Genomic DNA, 14,935 nt, shown 5'->3' with positions numbered 1-14,935 from the left:
CTCCTCTTCTGTGTTCTAGGAGAGACAGCGCCTGGAGACGATCCTCAGTCTCTGTGCTGAATACACAAAGCCTGACAGTCACTTGTCCACCGGCACCACCGTAGCCGACGTGCAGAAGATCAACAAGGAGCTTGAGAAGCTGCAGCTGTCTGACGAGGAGTCCGTGTTTGAGGAAGCCGTGGTGAGCCCTGACACCAGGTACAGATGCCACCCGAAAGGCTCTCTCCACGATGCCGACTCGGCGGTCTTCGGGAGCGTCGGGCAGGGGCAGAGCGGTGCCGGCTTCCTTTCCCCCAGGAGCATCAGGAATGATGAGCTGCTCAGGGACCTCACGCCTGCCTTCCTGAAAACGTCCAGCGAGTCTGCTTATCTTAGCATTCTACCCAAGGTAAAGGCGACAGAGCACAAAGATCAGGATTTAGGGCCCGGGGCTCTGCTTCTGCTTTGGTCCAGAGATGAGAGGCTTTGCTATACTTTTTTCCCCAAAATGTTTTCAGTGAAGCCTCAATTTAAGAGGTAATTAGCTAAATGAGGTGCAGCAAATTAGGGCGTTTACTCTTAAGTAACAAACACGCACCGTAAGAATTGTAGCAGTACAGAAAACTCCAAAGAAGGAAGTTTCTCTTTTCTCTGCCCCCTCCTGGTTGCATACCTGAGAAATAAACACCAAAGTGTCTTACCTGCCTTCTTCATATTTCTGTGTATATTACGGCCACAGGCATGGATGCACAGATGCAAACATACAGTGTTCTGCCCTTTTTCTTTGCCTCACTAATCGTCTTGCACATTTTTGCATTTTAGTACACACAGCTCTGGCTCATTCTTTTTAATAGCTGACTAGTATTCTATTGTTTGGAAATACGATTTAAATTGTTTCTAGCTTTTTTACTAATAAAATGTATATGCAGCGAATATTGTGCAAATGTATCTTTAAGTTCACTTACTAAAATTGGAATGGCTGGATCAAAGAGTTTGTATGTTATTCATTTTAATTTTTTTTATATTTTTTAAGACTTTATTGATTTATTTGACAGAGAGAGATCACAGGTAGGCAGAGAGGCAGGCAAAGAGAGACGAAGGGAAGCAGGCTTCCTGCTGAGCAGAGAGCCCGACTCAGGGCTCAGTCCCAGGACCCTGGGATCATGACCTGAGCCAAAGGCAGAGGCTTTAACCCACTGAGCCACCCAGGCTCCCCTGTGTTATTCATTTTAATCAGTACTTCCAAATGATACTCTGGAAAGACTGCGTATTTCCAGGTGACACTTTCACCAACAGTTTGTGAGCATGCCTTGTTGTCCATACACTTGCCAAGGCTGCACATTTTCAAAATTTTTCAATATGCTAAATTAATTGGTGTCTAATTTGCTTGCCCTTAATTATGCATAAAGTTAGACATCCTTTCTTATTTTTAGTTGTGAATTTGTGTTTTGACCCACTTACTCATGTTCTTCACTCATTTTTTAAAAATTTCTTATCTTGTTTTTACTAAGTCATTAGAGTTATTTGTAAGGAAATTAGTCTTTTATCATGAGTGGTCTTAAACACTTACAAGTAAGTAAATATGTGTACTTATGATATTTTTTAGATGTGTAAGTGTTTAAGATCCATATGTAGTCATTATTACTTAGTCTTCTGGTAATATATTGATTTCAAAATGTCTTCCAAATTTGAGGATTTCTTAAATGGAATTAGAGGAAAATCTTTTGGTGTAACTTTTTTCACACAGGTTAAGATTCTTTTTTTTTTTTAAGAGAGAGAGAGCGACAGAGAGTGTGTGCAAGTATGCAAAGAGAGGGTAGAGGGAGAGAGAGCGAGGAATCTTAAGCAGGCTCAATGCCCAGGGCAGACCCCAGTCTGGGGCTTGATCTTATGACCCCAAGATCATTATCTGAGCCAAAATCAAGAGTCAGACGCTTAACTGACTAGCTACCTAAGTGTGCCGAGAATCTTTTCTCTATGAAATCAAAATAAATTCTACTTCTTTTCTAGAAAGGATTTAAGAGAGTGACAAGAAGATATAAGCTTTATTGGAATAAAATTAACACACCAAAAATAGTAATCACAAAAATTTATTTATTTAAGTATACAGGATTAATTAAGTAAGTAACTAAGACCATTAAGTTCAATTCTGAGATTCTTGGCAATTATGACCAAAGAATGAAAAACAAACAAAAACAAAAACAAAACAAAAAAATATATCAGTTAAATTTTTGTTGTAAGAGAATGACACAAACTGATTAAGAGAAAGACATTATCTTGTGCAAAATTCTGGAAGTTTATCACCTGGAGTATTATTCAGGAGGAGTATGTGTGTTTGTTTTGACTTTTTTACTCAGTGTTCCTCATCAGGAGTCCATCCTGGACTAACCTTCTGAGTTCTCCCAGCATCAGCATCAGGACTTGGAAATGTTCAGTCCTTCTTTCTCCTAATGACCACAATGACCTTACTCATTCTCTGTGGAAAGTACTTCCGAATAAGACATCTGTCTCCCTTGCCAGAAAGTTCTAACTGTTAGAAACTAGGATGGGGGGCAGAATCAAAAGTTGGTTGTGTTCAGCAAAGTAAATGACCCACCATATGAAAGCTTGAGCTGTTTTCATCAGCCCTTAGGCTTCCTTTGAAGTCTTGTCTCTCTTTTCATTTAAATGTCGACAGCTGCAAGACTTTGGTATAATAGTAAGCTGTGTGTCTCTCTCTAAGGACCATCTTTTGGGAGGCAGGTTTCCTGCTGAAGAGAGCTAGGACAGGAGAGCTGCTGGTGTGTAAATGGGCAGATCGTGGCGGATGTTTCTAATTACCAAATATGCTTTTGTGGAAAAGGACGCCTGTAAAGCTTAAAGCGACCTCCGTTGTGGCCAGACATGTAAGACTGTGCATCCTTTAGAGACAGGAAATAACAAAGGCGCCTCTGGTTACCTCGCAGCAGCTTATGCAGGGAGTGAGGGAGGGGATGAGTTCCAAGGACGGAGGTTTGCCTGTATGACTTTTCGGAGACAGATATATGTCATCCCAGGACAGCAGATAGAAGAGTGTTTTATTAAATGAGCATTTGTTTTGGATGCTTTTCTTCTTAGTAATCTGCTCACTAACTCATTTACTTAGCAAAGGACAGTGTTTGTTATTAATTGATCTAAGGATCAAATGCAGAGGAGAAGAATATGACAGATCCATTGATTTAAGGAAACAAAGATTTTGATGATATTTAGGAAACCTGAGACTTACTGTTCTGGAACTTAGTTTTAGCTAACACATAAAGATACAGATGACCTTAGAAATATGCACATTTAATATTTTAAAGATTTACTTATTTTAGAGAGAAAAAGTGAGAGAGCAAAGGGGGAGGAGCAGAGGGGGAGGGAGAAAGAGACTCTCAAGCAGACTCCCCACTGAGCATGGAGCCTGCCGCCAGGCTCGATCTCACAATCCTGAGATCATGACCTGAACCCAAACTGAGTCAGATGCTTAACTGACTAAGCCACCCAGGCACCCCGGAATACGCTCATTTTAATTGGCTTTTGTGAACCTGTCTTCTGGCACCTGAGGTGAAAGCTGAGAGTAGCTCACTGTTCTTTTTTCCTGTAGTCTTAGGATGTAAGTCAGACGTACAGCACTTGTGTGTTTTGTGTACAGCCTTGTGACGTGACTTACAAATATCGTGAAATGATTGCCACATTTAGTTTAGCTAACATCCGTCACCTCATATTGTTATTTGAGAAAAAAAAAAAAAAGTTCTTTGAGAATTTTCTCCCTCTTCTCTTTTTGAGTAATCATTCTGTCTACGGTGGACAGACGTCACACTTGCACCTTCCTCTGGTTGCAAGGAGTTTCTAAGAAGATTTGCGGGGGGGAAAAGCAGAAACAAAGTGTCTCATTTCTGCCCTCCCTCCCCTTTCTCTGTGGAGATCGGGTTACCTCACAGATGGCGTATTTGGGGATGCTCCTATGTATGTAAACAGTACCCTCATCCCATTCCATCACCAACCATTCAGTTTTGGAATGCCTTTTGAAAATTTTACTCTTTATAAATAACAAAAAAGAACAACCATTTCCTAGATAGCACTGATGATTATAAACAGCCTTTCAAATGGTCTATTATCTACGGTGCCCATTGCGGTCAGTTGTTTAGAAACTTGGGGTTAGACGTTTATAATCGCCACTGTCACCTTTCTTCACCCGTCACTTGCTTAGAAAGCTTAGGGTGTGGAGATTGCTCAGCTTTTGTTTGCTCTTAATGCTTGACTTGCACCAGTGAGAGATATTTTTAAACCATGCTGGCAGCTGAAACCCAATATGAAATGTTGACCCAACAGGATACTGGCCTTCTTGGGCCTTTCCTGCTAGGATTACACGTCAGTGATTCTGAAATGCCATTCACTGTTACGGGCCTTCCTCATGCCCTAAAACAGCCACCTGAGTACTAAGACAATGAGATTCATTGTGATAAAAGGGTCGTGGTTGTTTTATTAGTTGGCAAGATACTGCATTTAAGATGGCAATTAGGAGTCTAAATGTCAAAGTGTGGAAGGCCTGCTTACTTTTGCTAATCACCCTGAGATACTGTGACATCTCAATTGTTTGATCTCCTTAAGGGGCAGTGAAGTAGGGTAAAGAATAAAGACTGTGAATAAGGAAGGCCACATGCTGGCTCTCTTCTTGAAGTTATTTTCAAGATCATTAAATAAATCAAATGAACTTCGTGCGGCATACCAAATGTTAATGGTTTCTTTGGTTAATATGAATATTCTTGGCACCGACTAATGAGTAATCTTCAATAATTTACTTATTGAGGCTGCTGTGTTTAATGTCCAATTGTGAAACTGTTTCATGGCTGACTTACTAATGCAAAGAAATTATTTCTTTTTCAAAAAGAGATAAAAATTGAGTAAGTGATGTACCTCTACCCCAGCATCCCCTGACTTACAGAAAGACTGATCAGCTGATATCTAGGATAACTACCTGAAATGGCTGAAAGAGGCGATTTTCAATTCATTATACTCTCTTCTTAAAACAATAGGCAGTCCCAGTTTGCATGTGTATGATCCCAAATGCTCCTTTCTTCCCTGGGCACTTGTCATCACTCTGTTCAGGGGTATAAGTATGTCCTCTCTTATTCAGTTTTTTCCCTGACTTTCTCATTCCTTCCCAAGGAACTCAAGTTTTTTTTCCGTGAAGAGACCAGTGTCATATTTTGTGTCAGAAAAGCCCACTGGCCCAGTTAGTGTCTTAAACATTATACAGGAAGAAGGTGCTGTAGAATACAGTTAAGTAACGTGTGAACACAAGAAGTGAAACATGAATTAATGTCATATTAAGTGTATAGCTTTCAGCGATTTGGGGAATCACCACAGTAATAAGGCCTGTATTATCCTGGTCTTTAGCTTCAAGGAACACTGAGGTGAGAGGGGCCAAGCATATCGTGTCCTTGCTTTTCCACCATGTATTAGAAAGGAGATAAATAAGCATGAATGCACATTCATAGATAACCCTAGTGGTGGGGCCCAGGAGATGGCTAGAGATTTGGGAAACTGTTGTAGGAGCAGTGCTTACTTGGAGATGGGAGAGAATATGGAGCTTGGAATGAAGGTAGCATCATGCCCAAAAGATCCCTGAGGAAGATGTCAAAAGTCTTGTCTAGATTCTAGTTCTTTGCTGTGCCAAACTTTTCTCTGTGACCTTAAGAGAAATCACTACAATCTCTATGGACCACAACTTCCTCATCTGTACCAACTTAGTTATTTCAACTTCAAAAGAATATGAATGGGTGAATTTAATTTGGTTTGTGTGAGGTAACTTAAGACCCTCACTGCTGAGGATTTGTGGGAAAATGCAGAATTGCAACAGAACAATCACAAGGATGCTTTTAGAATCCAAAGAGGCACTGAGACTGTGAAACCCCAGAGTTCCTACTGGTGTGTAAATTGGGCGATTCTGGAATTGAAGTGTGAATAGCCCTTTTCTGTGTTGATTAATTGCAGACCCCCGAGGGTATAAACGAAGAACAAAGGATTCACGAGTTGGCAGCAATGGAAGAGACCCGGATAGCAATTCTGAATAACCTCGAGGAACTTGAACAAAAAATCAAAGATATCAATGACCAGATGGATGAATCTTCCAGAGAGGTATAAAACAGGAGTTGGTGTTTTACCCCTCTCTTTTTTCTCACTTTTCTTTAGCTTAAAAATACTACTGCCTATTAAGGCATAGCTTTGGAAGCAGAATACATAGAAATCAACATGAGTTAGTATTTTCTTTCCGTGGGTCCATGTTAGGGTAAAAATACCTTTTTTAAAAAAGATTTTTCCTTGTCTTTTTTTTTTCCTTAAGTCAGATGAGACATTTTATTTTTTAAAGATTTCATTTATTTATTCGACAGAGATACAGTGAGAGAAGGAACACGAGCAAGGGGAGTGGGAGAGGGAGATCAGGCTTCCCACGGAGGAGGGAACCTGATGTGGGGCTCGATGCCAGGACCCTGGGATCATGACCTGAGCCAAAGGCAAATGCTTAATGACTGAGCTCCCAGCCGCCCCAGATGAGACTTTTTTGATGTACTTTGCGTATAGCCAGTTTTGTCTTAACTAGTGTATGCTCTCTGACTTGCTACAGATCTGTCAATTGAGGTCCCATATATTGAGGTGTCTGTGTTCAAATCCAACAAACATTTCCTGAGTATGCTTACTATGAGCTGGACATCGTGTCAGAATATAGGGGGTTTTATATATGAATAAAACATAGACCCAGCTTTCTAGAGGTTTGCAAACCAGAGAGGAGACAGACACATAGTCTATTATATAACAAGAAAAAGGGGGACATTTTCATACTAACTCTATGGAGTGAGATGGAGCAAATGATTCTGCCTACCATGTATATACTCACAGATGATGCAGACAGCTATAAGTGGAAGGGGACTGCTCACCTGTCATTTTATCCACAGACCCTGGACATCCCTCCTGCTGTCATTGCTAGGAATGCATCGCTTGCATGTTGGGCTGGGTGTAATTTTCACTTCCCAAGCTCTGTGGACAAAGACAGACACAGCTGCTCCCAAGATGGTTTGTGCTTGAGTCTGAATGTGAGAAAATAGGCAAAATATTATTGAGAAGTTAGCAGAAAGGGAGTTATCGTAGAAAAATTAAATGATAGGTAGATTTCTTAGGAAATATATCGCAGGCTGTCCAGCTTTCTTATATAGGAATTCTGAGTTTCACCTAAACTCTCTGGAGTGTTCTCTAGAGCCTACAGTCTGGCTGATACCATAGTACTTTTTGAAAGTTGTGGCTGTTAAAAATGCACCTCTAAAGTGGGCAATTGAGAATCTCTCCAAAGGTGAAACACCTCTGAGCTTTGTTTTATGTCCTCAGTTGGATATGGAATGTGCTCTTTTGGACGGAGAACAGAAATCCGAAACAACTGAACTTATGAAAGAGAAGGAAATTTTGGATCATCTAAATCGGAAAATAGCAGAACTGGAAAAGAACATCGTTGGTGAAAAGACCAAGGTAAGAGAAAAGTATATTTGAATGCAATTTTTAGGGGCAATATGGTGGTTCCATTTGGTCAAATTTAAATGTTGTATGAATTCCCATGGTTTGGGATTTGTGTGTCATGTTCCTGGAGACAGTGGTCCTAGACGAAAGTCCTAAGATGAGGTAAGTTCTTCACAAAGAACTGTCAGGGACTGAGCTATGGATGCTAAGGGACTAGAGCCCATAGAACTTTTGAGTTGATATTCCTGACAGCTTAACCTACTTGAGATGAGTGAATCGCTTTTTTCCAACAGGCTTTCTGCTCTTCTGATTGTGTTGTGTTTTTTAAAGATTTATTTTAGCATAAGAAGTTTATTCTTAATCACTTGTATCCCGTGGGGATGACTTAAGTACATTCAAATGCTGTTGCCTTTTTTCTTTTTCATTTCTCTGTTTATTAAAAATCTGAATGGGAACCGTTCATTGCCCCTGTCCTGACTAACCATTGTCTTCAGTGCAAGGGCACTGCTCTTTGACAGATGCACTGGAGTTGTCCGGCAATCCTCACACACTGCCAGGTGGAAAATATCCATGAAACACGGTTGACACTTATGTTGGAAAAGGTCTCCCTCATACATTTCGGGCCACAACCTGAATATTAGCTGATACCTACTAGGGCAAAATTACTCGCAGCTTTTAGAATTCAGGGTTGTAGTTGGGTTTTTGTCTGTTTATTTGTTTATTTCCTCTGGGAAGTATTTTACTTTTCTCTCACATTTTGAGTTAAGTTACAGCTAAACTAAGCCTAAAAAAATGAAATTCCAGTTCCGGAGGGAAAATGCAAACGAACTTGAACATATTTCTTCCTTGCTCACTATCTTCTCCACTAAGTTGAGAAAAAGGGAAAAAAAATCAGTTTGAGTAAGTTCTGGTGGGTAGTATGTGGAAAGGATTTTTGCTGAATGCAGCTTCCTTTTTAGGCTCTTCTTTGTTTGAGACCTATAAATAAGGGCATTTGATCTTGGTGCCAGAGAATGAGCTCAAAGTGATATTGTCAGAAATTGATGTCAGACTAACAGCTACACATCAATTTCTTGCTTGCCTGCTTGTCGAGATTAACTACCCAGCTTTTTCACATTAAGTTTTATGTATATTCTTCTAGCTCCAGACTTTGAAATAGTAAATAATCCATTTGGGTAGTTGGTATATTTTTCTTTAAAAGCCCAAAACCAAGTTAAAGGATTGATTGTCTAGATCTGCAGTAAAGGATGCTTCTGGTTTTCCAAGATTCTGCACTGGTAACAGCAAGAAACTGTGGAAACCATGAGATGTCTTTGTTTGGGGTGCTTATTAGTATTTATTTTTATGTCCTACTGGTAAACTTGTGGGACAGAAGAATGGGTATCATGTTCTCTATGAGACTTTCTGCCTTCCCTATCCATGTAGTTATTAATCTTTGTGTAGCCCACACATGGCATGGCCTGAAAATTCTATTTGTCTCCATCATTAGCATGAGACACAAAAGTGAAGCAAGTGGTTTCAATGCTTAATCCCACCTCCTAGGGAAAGTCGTGTTATATTCTGTGGCTCTAAAGGAGAGGTGGATCTCCAGGGGCATAAATAAAAACAAGAAAGGAGGCCACCTCCATCCTTCCTATTATTGTTCTGGTAAGCTTGACAGAGGCTCTGCATAGAAGAGGGGACCTGGGGGGCTTGAAGTAAAGGACCAACTCATGCAGCTGTTTGGGTATATGTTGGTCTTAGAAAGTGGGATTATTGTCTGTCATCACAGGTGTGAAAAATGGCAGAAACTGGCTTTGAGTGAGAGATTCCAGAGAAGAACAAGGGAAGTAGAAACAGACTGGTTATACGTATTTTTAGTTATGATGTTGTATTCTGGTTATGATGTTATATGTATTTTTGACCACCAAACTCAAATAGAGATTCAATACCACTTGGTGGCATTTTCAAATAAATTTATACTGTCTTATGACACGGCTGTTTCACACTTTCACTCTGTTGAAACCTCTGGTCCATTTTCCTTCACCGAGATAACCTTACCAGCTACTGCCCTGAGAAATCAAATCTGTTCCATCCCTTCCCCACTAAGGAGGTTTCTCTCCCCCCTTCAAGGATAAGTGGCTTGGGATGTGCTCTGGATGTCATTCCATCCTGCCGTCTCCAGGTCAGCTCTTCTATACCCCACTTCCCTAACCTTCCCCTCTTTACTGAACTTTGACTGCCAACATGCCAACATTATTTTTACATTTTATTATTATTAAAAAACAAACTACCTTCCAGCTATTGCCTTATCTATTTCTCTTCATCAGAGCCGTGCTTTTCAAACAGTGTTCTTCCTGTACTGTGGGCCCTCTTCCTCAGTTCCTAATTACCCACCACCGAACTCCAGTTGGTTTAGGCCCCCACTTCTCCATCAGATTTGTCCCTGGTAAGATGATAAAAGACCTCCGTGCTGCCCAACCCACTGCAAGTTTTTTAGTCCCCTTGTGATCAGATGTCCGAGCAGCATTCAAGACAGGGGACAACCCTTTTTCTTTGCACTTGCCCCTCCTCACCCTGCTCCTTGGCCTCTGGGTGCCTCCTCTTCTGGTTTTCCTTGTCTTTCTCTTACTCATTCTCTCTGGTTTTTCCAACTTGAGTTCCCTTTTCTTATTTCTCTGTCTCTATAAAACTGGTTGTTAGAGTGTTTGTCTCCAATCTGAACCCTCTTCTCTTGTATTCTCATGTTCTCTTATAACGATGGCGCCCCATGACCTGTAAACGCTGGTGACAGTTGAGTGCATGTCTTAGCTTACAACACTTTCCCGAACGTCTGATTCAGATCCTGTAGCCTACCTGACGTCCACACTTAGACAGTTCACACCTATTGCCGACTCAATGCTCCTAATGAACTCTTGATCTTCTCCTTTCCCTTGTCTTCTACGCACCTCCCCACCAATCCTGTTCTTCCTCCAGTTTTCCCAGGCCAGGAGAAGGCCTCTCCAGCCACCTCTATGTCCAAATGGTTACCCGGAAATCAGTCCTGACACTTCTTTCTCCACACCCTTGCATTAAGAGTTCTCCATGATTTCAGCTTCTCTCCATCTCCACTAACAGCATTCTCTTCTAAACCATTAGAATCTCTTCTTTCCCTCCATTTCCACTTGCCTCCCTTTAGTTCATTCTCTTCACAGCAGCCAGAGCGATTTTTAAAAATATATAAAGTAGATCCTATCACTCTGATTTGAGTTCCACCATATTTTATATAAATTTTATATATTTGTATCATGGGTCTTCATCGCTCCCTCTCCTTCACACCATGTGTGTGATAACCTTCTTTCTATTTGTTAAAGAGCCATCCTTCTCCCCCACCCCCCACCTCCTGCCAGGTCTGTTTCCTTGCAGACCTGTTTCCCACGCCTGGAATTCCCTTCCCATATTCCATATCTTGTCTGGTCTATGTTTCGGGGCTTAGGTTCATTGTTGGCTCTCCAGAAAAGCCCTTTCAGACCCTTCCAGTCTTGATGATGTTCACCCTGTTGTTCTTCGAGTCCCCTACAAATCCCATTTCGTGCTCTACATGTGTTTGGGGCTTCTTAGGTCTGGATTTCCCACTCTGGCATGTGAAATAAAGACAGGCCGTGCTCTCCACTGTTTACCCTCTCATAGCACGGGCTAGCATACCACCCAGCCTGCTTGGGCAATACTGTCCTTAGATCTCCTGCTAACAGCAAGCCCTTAGCAGAAACACGGAGCCAGACACCTGTGCGAGAGCTCCTCGTTGCCAAGCTCAGGCCATCTGGATGGTGTGCTTCAGTGCACATGCCAGTGGGCTCGCCGTCACGCGGCCAGCCCAGCAGGAGAGCAAGACAGAAGGAGGAAGTGGCCTCTGCCCTTTGGGATCTCGTTTCCTTTTCCACACACCTGTTGCTGCTGACGGAAACTGTGGAATGAGAAAACCAAAACCTGGAAAGATATCCCTGCCGGGCAAGCTCCGCCTCAGATGTCGGTAGCACGTCCTGTAAGCCTGGCCCTACTGTTTTGGAGACAAGGCCTGGAGCCATAGGAGGAAGGCTTACTGACATCTCAGATTTCAAATACTGGTGTGAAAGGATCGACATCCTTCCCTTGGCACCCAAGGCCGGTCCTTGGTATTATTTCTCTTATGTGATTTGGGGACTGTCATTCTGTTTTAGCTAGTTGGTAATAAATTAATATACAGGTGTCACTCACCTTCTGGAAGTTCACGTTATGACGCTTCACACTTACCAAAGACCTCCGTTAACACCTGTTTTCGCTGAGAGAAATCCGAAGAGGATTTCTGCTTTTATGCAAAATGGCGGCGAGACGTGACCCTAGCGGTCAGCGTGTGTAAAGCATTCAGCGCGTGTGCTGCCGGGAGTGCGCCCTCACACCCCCAGCAGCCAGAGTGGCGCCACCTAGCCCCCTACCTGGGAACTACAGCCGCATCTCCGCATCCAGCAGCCACAGCTTCCAACTGTGTCTGTGGACATCTGTGCTTTATCTGCATTTACTTGGTGCATCTGTTAGAAGAGCAAGATGTGTCCTAAGGTATCAGAAAAGCCGAAGAGAAGTTATTTTGGGGGTCTGGAAAAGTTTAAAATTTTTTCCATGTAAATTACTGGTAATTGCTTCTTTGCTTTATACCATTTCAGCTTAGGAAAGGTTTCATAGGAGCGCTCCACTTTCAGAGACAGAGAGGAACCTGAATGTTATAGATGACTTATTTATTATACATCACCATCTAAAATATGAACAGTCTAAAATATAGACAACAGAAAATATAGACAGTGTATTCAATTATATATTTATTGAACATTTTTGTGGTGGCTCCCTGAGCTGACTTTTCTCTGCCCTTAAGGGTTCTACAGTCAAAAGCATCAAGAAAAACCCATTTCTATGTGGCTCTGAGCTAAGTGCTCAGGTGGTACCCGCATCACAAATAGAGTCTTTATGAACATGGGTAAACCCTGAACAAATATAAGTATCCGACTCTAATGTAAGTCCAGAGAGGATATTTATTTGATGAAACAGTCAGCAAAGAGGCCATAGTGTTTTCCTGGGGCTAGTAAAAAGAGAGAGAATTGTTAACCTCTGCCCCAGTGAACTGATTCAGTTTAATGAGCTTGGCGACAGAGCAGAGAAGCCACCAGGACCATGAAGCTCAGTGCTGGCAGAGGCCTGGCTGGGGACTTGGCTTCCCTTTTGCCGCTCCCCGAGCCCATGGCCAAGCCCAGCCGAGGCCACAGCTAAGCAGGCACACCTCCATTTGTTTAGGTCAGTTTTCCTTCTGTCTTTGCCTCGTTCTGACTGCAATAAGAATTCCAGACTAAATATATTTTCCCAATTTCCTTTACTTTATTATAAAGGAATTTCCATTTCCTCTATGATGATTATCTATGTTTCATCCTGCTTCTTTGGCATACAAAAATCCACAGTCAGTTGTCCTGAAATTCAGTAAAATGGTTAAGGAAAGAGCTCTATGTCCATTGTCTTGTCTCAGAGTCTTTCTGTTACCCAGACACTCATCATAAAACTCAGCCACTCTTTGTTTTAGGATCTGTCCTCACACAGACAGAGTATGGGTATTTTGTTGCCATCCCGGCCTGTACTTGTTTATAACTAAACAGGCTTAAAGGTGTGAATTGAAGCTTAAATCACTCCACGCTGTATAACTCATGCCACAGAGAAATCTTAAGTCATTTGACTAATTTTCCTGCTCGAAGCATGTATCATTGTATCTAAAATAGTTACATTTTTATCTTGCCAAGGTACCTGTTACTTCCTCTCCACCCATCATTCAGAGCCAGGGGAAGACAGAGAGCCTGGCCCAGAATTCCTTAGCAGAGTGTTAATGCTTCTGGAGTGCAGAACATTTGCCAAGTCACAGGCGGTGTTCAGAAGGGACCCAGCCCTTCCCGTGCCTCTTTCTTACATTTCAAAGTTAGCTGGAGGAAGTGGAAGAGTATCTTAGGATTTGGGGACTCAGTCAACAGGATTTCAGATTAGGGTTCTTTTTTCTGGTGGTTGTTTGATTATAGAAATCCCTAGTGTTCTGATTGTCCAGTTTTTTTCCACACTAAACTAATCCATCAGTTGTGTAATTGAAATGTCAAAGCTAAAGGAAAAAAAATTCTGCAGAAAGAAGTATAAGGATGTGCCTCTATTGAGGCACATACAGAGTGAGTTTTCAGCTTTCCAGCATTCATTGACACAGGTCCATTATTCTTTTCTCTGCAATTTTAAAATCTGAAAAGTTTTTTTGGGGGGGGGCAGTGGAGAATCATTTTGTAAGATTAGCACCAAAATTGAGTTGGTTATGAAACCTGACTTTGACTGATATTCACACTTGTGTAAATATTCATAAGTAGCAGAAATAGAAATGTGTTTGATTATAGGTACTGGCCCAGACCTTACTGAAAATGCCTTTTAATATATGCTATATGAATTGCATTACCTCTATAAAATTGAGAATGCTCTGAAATCTGGAACACATCTGGCCTTAAGAATTTCAGATAAGTGATTTTGGACCTAAAACAATAGCCTAATCTCGAACCCATGAGGATGCCTACCTCCCAAACCACAGGGTTTAGGAACTAGAAGGAAGAGTAATCTCAGGGTATATGGAAAGGACTTTGGATCGACTGTGCGTAGAAATGCTGGCTTAGGTACTGAATGAATTTAAACACGTCACTGCATCAACTCCAAACCTGACCCAGTGTTTCATGAAACACACCCACGTACTTAACATGTGCTGGGTTGTGTGCTAAATGTTTGGGAATTACAAAGATGGACCTTAAGTTTTAAGAAAACCTTTATTAAGCTAACTGAGTTGGCAGATTTAGCAAATAAATAAGTAAATAAATAACCTGTATACATCCCATCCTATATATATATATTCATATTTATATATAATAAAATATTTATATAGGATGCTCGGGTACATTTGAATTTCAGATAAACAGAGAATAAAGTTTTGTGTAGTTATGCCCTAAGCATTATTTGGGACATACTTTTATTAAAAGATAATTTGTCATGCATCTGGAATTCTAAGTTAATGGAGTGTCTTCTGTTTTATCTGGCAGCCTCACAAGCTAATAAAGTAAGCATCTTTTCAGAGTAATCTTGAACCATCTGCTTACCAAATATTACTTAGATGTGGTAAAATTATGTCTTCACTGGGATTCAGGAATTTTCAGTGTAATGTTGAAATTCAAATAGAGCCAACAAATTAAATTTCAATTCCTTCCTTCAAGAATACAATTCAAAAGAGAGAAACTTGTTACTGTCTTCTAACCACATTGCCAGCAAAGTGGTCCCATGATGAGTTTTGGATCATTAAGTTCATTAAAGATTATTGGTAATTCTTGTGTACAAGTTCAAGTTAGTTAAGGTTAACTCACCCATACTCCTGATCATCTGTCTGACTAGAGGACAGTCATTTTGC

General features: G+C 41.2%; 1 protein-coding gene across 14 annotated transcripts in view; it reads left to right on the top strand.

The window, feature by feature from the left end:
• PHLDB2 (pleckstrin homology like domain family B member 2) overlaps positions 1-14,935 on the top strand; it is a 113,970-nt gene that overhangs the window by 50,174 nt on the left and 48,861 nt on the right. For all 14 annotated transcript variants that reach the window (XM_046002197.1, XM_046002191.1, XM_046002199.1 and 11 more), the window contains exons 3-5: positions 20-388; positions 5,977-6,120; positions 7,363-7,500. In XM_046002197.1, coding sequence (XP_045858153.1) covers positions 20-388; positions 5,977-6,120; positions 7,363-7,500 — 651 coding nt within the window. The remainder of the gene's footprint in view (positions 1-19; positions 389-5,976; positions 6,121-7,362; positions 7,501-14,935) is intronic.

The sequence above is a fragment of the Meles meles genome, chromosome 4 (assembly GCF_922984935.1).
Source record: "Meles meles chromosome 4, mMelMel3.1 paternal haplotype, whole genome shotgun sequence".
NCBI lineage: Eukaryota > Metazoa > Chordata > Mammalia > Carnivora > Mustelidae > Meles > Meles meles.
This window is presented reverse-complemented; position numbering and strand designations above follow the sequence as displayed.